We start from the raw sequence: 10,082 nt of genomic DNA on the forward strand, positions 1-10,082 counted from the left end.
GGATGGATGTGGCATAAGGGGCTTTTAGGGATGTGTGTGTGTGTGTGTGTGTGTGTGTGTGTGTGTGTCTGTGTGTTTTGACAGTAAACTTAAAGGTCAAGTGTTCCAGAGTTCTATTAATACTCAGAAAAGATGCTGGGCTTATCGATGACTCTGGCCAAGAACGTCATATTGGAATGTAAACGTCACTGCAGACTGCATAAGGAGCTTCTGGACTCCATAAACCAACCTCAGACTCACTCAATAAGTCACACACATTCTTGCTCTCTCTCTTTTTGTTTTTTGTTCTTCCCTTCTCTATTCTCTGGGTGCCCAGTGACAAGGAAGAAGTTGTTTGTTCCCAGGTCACATCTCTGGCTTTCAGGGTCAGCTCTGTGTCCAGTTGAAGCTGTAACATGGCGGCAGCACGCCTGGTCTTGACCTCCCCTGGCCCATTCCACTATCTGCACTTCATCAGTTTGTTTCCTTTCCCTCCTCTCTTCCATCCCTCCTTTTCGCTTGTTCACAGTCACATGTCCCCTCTCGCTGCTGAGACAGTGAGTTGCATGAATCTATTATCGAGTATTAAAAGTGAAGCTACCACATGGCCAAGCTGTCCTCCACTCGGCTGAATCGATCCCTTGTGTGTGTGTGTGTGTGTGTGCGCGTACGTGTAAGTGTGTATGCGAGTGAGTGTGTGTGTGTGTGTGCGTGCACTCACTCTCTTTCCCCTAAACAAATCTGGTTGACCTTCATAACTGGAATAACCTGATTAGGCAGGTCTGGGTCTGCGACAGAGAACGTCAGAGCTTCAGAACCTGCTGTTGAGAGGGGAGCCTGTCCTCTGGCTCCTTCAGGAGGGACGCAGCAGTGCAACACCAGGAGGACTTCCCCTCCAGTTTTAGTCATCCAAGCCACATCCTGATAGGGTTCCTTTTTTTGTAGAAAAAGTATCTGTGAGTCAGCAAGTGTGTGTGTGACAGTGAGTGTGTGTGTGTGTGAGACAGTCTGTGTGTGTGTCCTTTTCTCCAGACCTCAATGTTTCACTAGTCGTGTTTAAACGAACACTGGCATATGGTTTGCGTCTGCTGATAAGGACTGCTCCATCTTTTTATGGTTTGTTTGGCTTAGACAAGGGAGGACGGAGGGAGGAAAGGAAGGAGGGGTGGAAAAGGTTTAAATTCCTGAAGTGCAACCAGACTGGCGTGATTCTGCTGTTTAATGTAAACATGGGGCTTGGGGAGAGGGGGGGTTGCTGACAGGCTAGCAGGATGATTCATGAGAGAGTGATACTAGAGAGAGCAGAGAGAGAGCAGACAGACAGCAGAGAGAGTAGCAGAGGTCTCTGTGGCTCATCTCCACTGAGAGATTAGGCCAGTAGACCCTGGGTTTGGGATAACAGTATATTGTGCCAGACAGAAATTCCTCTTTCCAACTCTAACTGCCAAACGGAGAGGGTAAAGTCTCGCTTCTGCTTCTCATTTCCGCTCCTTTCATCCTCTCCTCTGCCACGCGTCACCTGTTGTTGACCATCTTTGATTAATAGTCATATAAAATGGACCACTAGTAATCAATACCGGTAGTCTGTCACTGTGATGTGACGGTGTTGGTGTTAGAGCGACATCTTGTGGTCTGTAGTGGTATTGACGACAACCTGCGTGACACTATCACACTGAGAACGAACTGTGATGGAATTTTGTATGAGATATGAGGTAGGGAAGGTACTGTAATATGACAAAAGGCACAAACAAGCACAAGAGGATTAATGAGTTGTTTTGGTACAAATTTTATTTAGAGATCTTAAATTAAAATGTTAGTATGACAAGTATCCAAAAATAGTTAACAAAAAAATATTATATAAATACATGTATATTTAAATGTAATATTTAATATAAAATTACATTTCAGTGCTGATTCCCTGTTTTACATCAGAAGAGATTCCTTTTCAGATTCCTTTAGGGGGTGGGCCTATGTGAGCTAAAGGAGAACATGCAAACTTGTACATTTAGCAGACGCTCTTATCCAGAGCGACTTACAGTAAGTACAGGGATATTCTCCCCCCGCGAGGCAAGTAGGGTGAAGTGCCTTGCCCAAGGACACACTGTCATTTTGCATGTCCGGAATCCAACCGGCAACCTTCAGATTACTAGCCCAATTCCCTACCCGCTCAGCCACCTGAATCCCAAACTCCACACAGAAAGCACGGACGTTCCCCATCGTGGAATTGAACCCAGGACCCACTGTGCGCAGTGTGAAGCACCATGCCAATGGAATGGTACGTAGCGGAAAACCACATCACAGTATTCACAATTTGTATTACATTCAACTGCGAGACCAGATAGCAGCATAGGACTAGCTTCACAGCTGTACTGGACATGTACCTCAGAGCAATCCATGTCATCTACAGACAGACCTGGTTTACTTTCTCCCTTTGCTTCATTCTTCATAGTCAGGTGTCTATCACAGACAGGGGGGCTGTTCAATGGCCAACAGTGCACAAAAAGTACTGGGTACCAAAGGACAATTCAATAGTATGTGTGTAAAAACACAGAATAGTCCTAGATTTACATTTACATTTAGTCATTTAGCACACGCTCTTATCCAGAGCGACTTACAGTAAGTACAGGGACATTCCCCCCGAGGCAAGTAGGGTGAAGTGCCTTGCCCAAGGACACAACGTCAAGTGGCACAGCCGGGAATCAAACTGACGACCTTTTGATTACTAGCCCGACTCCCTCACCGTTCAGCCACCTAGATCTGGACAGAAGCTCCACTGATGGCCATCCAGCTGGGTCCGTCTAGAGAGGTCCCTCTCGGCTTCTTCGGCAGGCTGACCACCGTGACCTTAAAACGCAGGGAGGGGAAGAGGACAGGAGAGGTGTGAAGGAACACATTGACATGGCAGGACAAGCGGACACGATGGCTACTAAATCATACACTGTTTAGTGTTCCAGAGTCTCAGCAAACTTGCCAAAAGGTTTCAATGGTTTACTTGGTGGACAATCTACCTGATATACAGATATAATAGCATAAACCCCAGGATCATGATGATGCAGACTGCTACAACTATCGCTGTGTTATGAGAAGAGTCATCTGTGCCTATAGACAGAAAGGGAAAAACACACATTCACAATCTCACAACGACTTCATGAGTTTCCTCAGAGTTCTGCGGTCCATCAGGACCAATACCTCACGCCACAAAAACAGTTTTTTCCCCTTCTGATGTTGGCCTCTTCAACAAGGCCAACGGTCCACACTGACTAATGACTACTTAAAACACATAACATTACAGAATTGTATCTTGCACATTTGTATTTTTGATATTTGTATTTTTATATTGTAAGTGGTTACTTATATGTTATTTTATGACAGCTTAGATTGTATTTTATTGTCCATTTTATTTAGTTCTAATTCTACTTAGTACTGCTAGTTTATGTACCCTATGTACCCTTAGTATAGGTAGTCCACATATTTAAATGTTAGGTTCCTATATGTTTATTGTATGCACCTTCCTGCCGAAGTAAACTCCTTGTCTGTGCAAACTTTCATGTCGAATAAATCCCATTCTGATATCTCAGCACATTTGTGCCAAGACCCATTTCAGTGAGTAGTTCAACACTTAACGATCATCAATCTTTTCAAAACAAATGTACTCGTTTCCATTCTTAGTTGCTGAACAAGTAACAGGGCTACTCACAGACCGAGTGCTTTTGAGAAGTGGCACCGCCACATTTGCAGGAGATATACTGCAGGTCGGAGGAGCAGTTGAACACCAGAGTACTGGTGATGTTGAACAGCTTGGTCTCTGAGTCCTGGCTCCATTTTCCAGGTAGAACCACGGCCAATGTCCGGTTTAGAGGAAGGTTGCTGTTCCACTCCACCTCGTGGCGTGGATAACCCCCATGGCAGGAGCATGTTGCAATACAATCCGAGTTGCTGCCTTGGTTCCCGTAACCATGGTGACTGTTGTCATGCCCCCGAAAGACAACTGATGAAACTGGTTTGCTGTAATTGGCTGATAAAAGAGAGAGAGACAAACAGATGAGAGAAACAGAAGTGAGAGAACAGAGAAGGGAAATAAAGTGGAAAATAAAGGGAGTGAGAGGGAGAGATGTTACGGAGGTGTGGAGAACGAGAAATACACAGTGAAAGACAGAAAGGAAGTAAATTAAGGAGACATGCTTGTGAGTTTTACTTCCTTATCAAGGCTGAGAGTACAAACTGGCAAAACGACTAACTTTTTTTTCCTGTGTAGGCTCAGAACAGTAGCAATGAAAGTGTAACATCATTGAGTTTCTACCCAGGCTGCTGGGTATTCCCCTTGAGATAGAAAGCCTCATTGTTTGTGAAGTGGGGATTTTGTGTCAGCTCTGAACTGTTTGTTATTTACAAAATGGTCAGTGTTCAGTTTGATGAAGCAGTGAACCATCCATTTCACCGCACGCCTACATCCTTTCACACTCTTTCCCCAAACAGGAGCCCCTGTAACATCATGGTTATCTTCCAAGGGAATCTGAGTACCCACCTGTGACAGTGAGATTGATGTACGTATCTTCGACGTTGTGTGATTCGATGTATCCGATCTGGCACTGATACTGCCCCTCGTCATCGGGTGTGACGTTCAACATGGTCATCGTCCTCTGACTGTTGTTGACGTGCGTGCGCTCGGAGAACTGCATCTCAGTATGCGGCTTAATTTTGTGAGTTTTGTGATACCCGTTAACGAATTTTGGTGTATGATTCTGGGAGGGAATCTTGTTGAAGTACACGTAGTTCAGGAGCATCTCAGGTTGGAAGATGCACCTGAAGGTCACCTCCCCGCCGACCACTCCATGGATCACCTTGGAATCCCCAGCATCACCTGTGACAGAGGTCAGGGGGGGTAAAGGTTAAAGATTATAGGTTGTGGTTACGGGTGGGGAAAAACAGGCATCCTACCCAAAACTACAGGATAATCCATTCACTGACCACAAACCCCTCCAAGCACATCACGGTGTGACGTAAAGGGCTGATTAATCAGTGAAATAGCGTCGATACAGGTAACTGGCACCATCAGCTGACAGTAGTTATAGAGCAGCGGTGTTCAACCCTGGTCCTCGAGAGCCCCTGTCCTGCATGTTCTAGATGTTTCCCTGCTCCAGCACACCTGATTCAAATGAATGGGCATTACCCGGCTTCCACAGAGCTTGATAACAACCCATTCATTTGAATCAGTTGTGCTGGAGCAGGGAAACATCTAAAACATGCAGGACAGGGGCATTCGAGGACCAGGATTGAACACCCATCTTATAGAGAGCAGAAGCAGACATCTCTTTGAAGGGATCTGTATAAGATTGATTCAGCTCTCCACGCACTTTTAAAAAAAAGTCAGTAACTCAGTGACATCACAACAGATGTAAGCCTATCAGAAGAGATAATAACTATCTTTCCCTTTATCTCTTCCTCTATATCTGTCACTCTCCACACCCCCCCTCACAATTAGTTGTACAGCTATGACAGAGGTGATAGCTAAACAGTGATTGGTTGTTAGCTACTTGACTTACCACCTGTACAAAGTCGACACCCCAGAAGTAACACGGCGAGGTATCTACGAAAGTAAACATAAGAAAGAAAAGGGGTGGGGATTTAGTGACGTTTGCATTTACTTTACACTCCCAGTCAAAACAGTGATTACGGCTTCTCAGCTTTTCTACTAAAGAATAAGCATACAGGAAACTAAAGCCATGTTTAAATAAGATTGTTCTGTTATTAATCACTGCATGTTAACGTAAGCATCGGAGGCAATTATGTATCATATAGTAGGCTAGGGCTCAAGTCTACTAACAAGCCATTTCCACTTAAACGTTACTCCGGCAACACAACCTTTTTTGCCAGGGGCATTATGTTAACTAGGCAATGCTATGTTCGCTTACTTTACAATGGGATTGTGTCTCTTTGAATTGGCCGTTCTGTTTGAGCCACCTGTAGTGTAGCTGGCTTGTAGCTCTACCATGCTATTTAGGTTAGCTAGTGACTAGTGACTGTAAAAAGCACCAAAATGAGACCCACAACTAACTGTAGTTTAATACATTTTGTCGTTTTTAAACTCGTTTTTTAATATGCTTGCTTGTCATGCTATTTACGATACAATTACGGCCTAACACACAGGCTAGCACTATAGCTTATTCGCTAACCTGTCGTTTACCCTGGCGTGTAGGTCTAGTGTCACCGACGATGTCCTTAGCGAATTTAGAAGTATTCTGCCAAGACACAGGCTGTTTATCAATCCACGTTTTTCTCTGTTCTTAGCGTTCTTCGGATTAATAAACAGCCACTGTAACATATTTTACAAATAGATTTCGTAATATACATGGGTTTGCCATCAGTCTCGCTCTGTAGGCAAAGTAGGCTACTGTGTGAGACACAGACTTTGGAATCCCGTTTGACTTAAGTAGCCCCTACTGAACACTGGGAAATTCTAATACCGAACCGTTGAATTTTTTTAAAGTATCTAAAAGTACCGAAATGTCGATGCAACACCAGTATAGTAAAGTACTATAGTATCTGGACTCTCCTCAAGCAATTAGGCTATAGGAAACTGCGTGACTTTCTATAATACTTTGCTAGTCTATTAGTAGGCTAGGCCTATATTTTTGTATAGATTATTTAATGTTTTAATTTTTAAATTGTCCCATTCTGTTAAAAGAAGAAAATCCAGTATTACTTACCGTAGCATAGACATCACCGAAACCTGTTGTATTAGACTGGCATTACTTCCTTGTGTAAAAGTAGGCTACATTAAATGTATCGATTACCATAATTTTCTAAAAGCTATACCATGTAGGTAATGCGAGGACAAAGCTTTGTTTCTGATAACTTGTGCATACTGATGCCAGAACTACTTTCCAAACATGAGCAAAAGGGAATTCCCAGGTGACGTTACGTCCTCGGGACCTATAGTATTGGTGACTTTCTGATTGACACCAGTCTATTCGTCCATTTAAGTGGCTGTAAAGCAGAACTGAAAATGAGTTTTAAGTTCATCACACCACAGAAAAATGTGTTGTTAACTATTCAAATTCGAATGAAAAAAAAAAACACGACAAGCATGTTAAATTAGTGGGAGGACATGAGCTGGAAGGAGCTGAAGCTCCGCCCCCTACAATTTACAACAACAGCCACAATTAGCTTAATCAACTGCAGATATCAGAACAGACCAACCTGCAGTCTCTGAGTGTTTTATGTGTTAACTACTTTGTCTTGCATCATACCAGCTGAGTGACAAAATGCAGGTTATACCATCTGTGATCTGAAGTAGATAGGTGGCTGTGACATAGGCCAAGATGGGTTAATTGGGTTTTGCCCTGCCTAAATAAAACCTGAGCTGAAAACGGGTGAGAAACTGTTCAACGGTTTAACTCCACATTTCAGTGCGACAAAGTTTTAGAGTTGCAACCCATTTCACACAAGTATAATGTACTGAGAAGCAAATCATGGAATTTCCTTTACAGCACCTTTAATTGTATATAGCGGGACAGGCTACTTCTCAGCGTGAAAAATGATTAAAATGCGTGAAAAACACAAGATGTTGCGTGAGAGCGTGAGAAATAGCTGAAATGCGTGAGTCTCACGGCGAACGCGTGAGAACCCTGATAGCCAATAAGTATTTTAAAAGTGAATTTTCTTACTCAATTTGTTTGTTCTTCGAGTTACTCAAAGAAAGTAGGCCTATATCTCCCATATGTATGTAAGTAAGTATAAAGTAAAATGTATTTGTATAGCACCTCTCGCAGATAAATCACAAAGTGCTTCACAACAAAATGCAATAAAACACTACAAATAAAGAATACAGAACATTTAAGTAGAAATAGAAACATGACAGACAACCATAAAAAAAAACTCAATTAACTAAATGCTAAATATGTAAATATGCATAACTAAATATGTAATCATATTATGGGTGGCTGTGTGTAGGCTATGGCAAAGCTGATGAAGGAAGAAAGTTGTTTTTAATGGTTACTTGAACCACAGACTATACAGTAGTCTAATAGGCAATACAGTTATTCAATTCAGAATTCCCCTGTGTGACCTATTAATCTTAGACTGTCCAACAGACGAAGGGAAGTACATATGGTTTCAATGCCACACAAATTTCTCTGCATCTTTCAAACTCGTCTGATTGATTGATTCGGATACCAGGGTGGAGATAACTGTGAAACATAACAGTCAGTTACAGAAAAGTAGGCCGAGTCTTATTACCACTCAGGTACACGCCCAAAAAAAAATCACGTAAGCACTGAAGAATCTGTTCAAAGAATCTGATCGTGTGGGGAACCTTCATTTTTCTTGTCACAAAGTCTTGATTGTCGGATATAACATGTTATGTATATGGTCTGGAGACATGAAGGCTACTTTTGATCAGTGAGACAAACATAGCCATTCTACCTGATTGACATCCAAAATCCCCTTTCACCAGCCCAGTAACAGTGCACACCATAGACATGATACACCCAGTTACCAAAACAAACAAGGAATAGTTGTTAAGTGTGGGAAGAGGGCTGAAACCTTAGCAACCAATCAACTACTGAAAAATAATAAAGACATTTACAGTAAATGGGGGTGATTCTGGGAAGCCACCTTACATTACGAAAAAGGGATCGGCTACTCTCAACTTTCCCTGGACTGAAAGTTAGAGAGAAAGAGATTATCTTGTTGTAGACACAGTCCGCCCACACCAATAGTATAATTCCCTAAAAAGGGAAAGGCGTAAATTACATCTTGATGTTTGATGTTGAATATTTAATAACAGCAGAGTTTTGTTAAAATGGTTTTAGGTAGGCCTCTTCGACCTTGGATGACGTCTTCCTATTTCATGGAGTGCACAGCTCCAGAGTAATGTAGGGGTTATAGGTTACAGCTGAGTGAAGATACGTGTGGAAGCACTGTTATGTGTGTAAGCGCTGTGCACAGTAATTAGGGGCTCCTTTAGCAAATTTGAAAGACTGTCGTCTGGTCTGACTGTCATCATTCACCGACACCAGTCTACGTCAAGCTACCACGGAACGTGATTCAATAGCCCATCAGTCAAATATTTTCTGAGGCAAAACAACGTGAGACTGAACGAGCAGTATCTATTTTCCATTCATGTAAACGTGGGTCCTAACTTCATAAAGTACGTAACATCTACGTATTTTACGCACTGTAAGGTAGCCTACGCACTTTATCTAGTTGCAATGGCAACTACGTTACAACAGCTTACAACTAATCGCAGTGATATGGGCAATCCAGTTTAGCATTGATAAAATCACGGTCATATCTCTTCGAGCAACTGGAAACGTACTCTATACAATTCAGAACATTCATATGGACGTCCAATGAGAGCATCTGTGTAATCTACCTATGTTAGCTTGTAAGTATTTAGCTAACTGGCTAATGCTGGCTAACTATAACTAGCCTAGGTAGCTAGCTGGCCAGTTCGCGCTTGTCTGTCTCAGGTTTGCAAACTAACGCGTCCTACAGTATATGGACTACTGTACTACAGTCTGACAGCCTCTTATCTCTATCAGGGAAAATATCTAGCGAGCTATAAATAGCTATTTATCTAGTGAGTGTTTTCTTGCTGAAGTTGTGTGCCAGAACCACGGTGGTTGTGTGAGGTATTATGAAGTGGTCGTGGGCTAGCTAGCTAACACACTTCAGCTACCCACACTGTACAGCAGGTCATGGTAAATTAGCCAGAGAGGAGTAGGGTGAACCTATAAAAACGTAGCAAGCTAAAGTGAATAAAAAAAAAATGACGTGCGTTGGGTTGTAGACAGCTAGAGCTGATCATATTTCTGTCAATCTGTCATGTGTTTGTCTTTTCCAACTTGAGTTTATAATCATTTAACCATCATTGAACTTGGAACAGGTCAGAAAAAATGCCCGACTGTTCAGATGACGTCCGCAAGCAATTCATCCTGACCACAACCGGGAACTTCTATGCCCTGAAGCCGTCATCTTCTCTTGCCGACTCACAGGAGCTCAGCAACTTTTTGGATGATGGCAACGAATTCCTCCTTGCAGTCAGCAAACATGGGAGTGACCTGCTCTTGTCAAATAAGGTGACACTCCTATTGGGATAG

General features: G+C 42.7%; 2 protein-coding genes across 4 annotated transcripts in view; one reads left to right on the forward strand and one right to left on the reverse strand.

The window, feature by feature from the left end:
- Positions 1-1,741: 1,741 nt before the first annotated feature.
- LOC146257788 (uncharacterized) lies at positions 1,742-6,863 on the reverse strand. 3 transcript variants are annotated; one of them, XM_084673413.1, is made up of 6 exons: positions 6,687-6,863; positions 5,523-5,566; positions 4,505-4,840; positions 3,677-3,994; positions 2,988-3,078; positions 1,742-2,823 (listed from the first exon to the last, which is right to left on the reverse strand). In XM_084673413.1, the coding sequence occupies exons 1-6, from the start codon at positions 6,698-6,700 to the stop codon at positions 2,778-2,780; spliced, it is 849 nt and encodes a 282-aa protein (XP_084529539.1). In that variant the 5' UTR covers positions 6,701-6,863; the 3' UTR covers positions 1,742-2,777. The 3 variants fall into 3 exon arrangements, with proteins under 3 accessions (XP_084529539.1, XP_084529538.1, XP_084529540.1); XM_084673412.1 differs by lacking the exon at positions 6,687-6,863 and adding an exon at positions 6,153-6,385; XM_084673414.1 differs by lacking the exon at positions 6,687-6,863 and adding an exon at positions 6,164-6,299.
- Positions 6,864-9,182: 2,319 nt separating this feature from the next.
- The window catches only part of dync2h1 (dynein cytoplasmic 2 heavy chain 1), an 88,911-nt gene continuing 88,011 nt past the window's right edge, over positions 9,183-10,082 (forward strand). Inside the window, 2 exon segments of the mRNA XM_084673813.1 lie at positions 9,183-9,367; positions 9,869-10,061. Of these exon segments, the coding sequence (XP_084529939.1) occupies positions 9,879-10,061 (183 nt within the window). The 5' untranslated portion in view covers positions 9,183-9,367; positions 9,869-9,878.

This window comes from Hypomesus nipponensis, chromosome 15, assembly GCF_054491055.1.
Source record: "Hypomesus nipponensis isolate SF chromosome 15, ASM5449105v1, whole genome shotgun sequence".
NCBI classification, from domain to species: Eukaryota; Metazoa; Chordata; class Actinopteri; order Osmeriformes; family Osmeridae; genus Hypomesus; species Hypomesus nipponensis.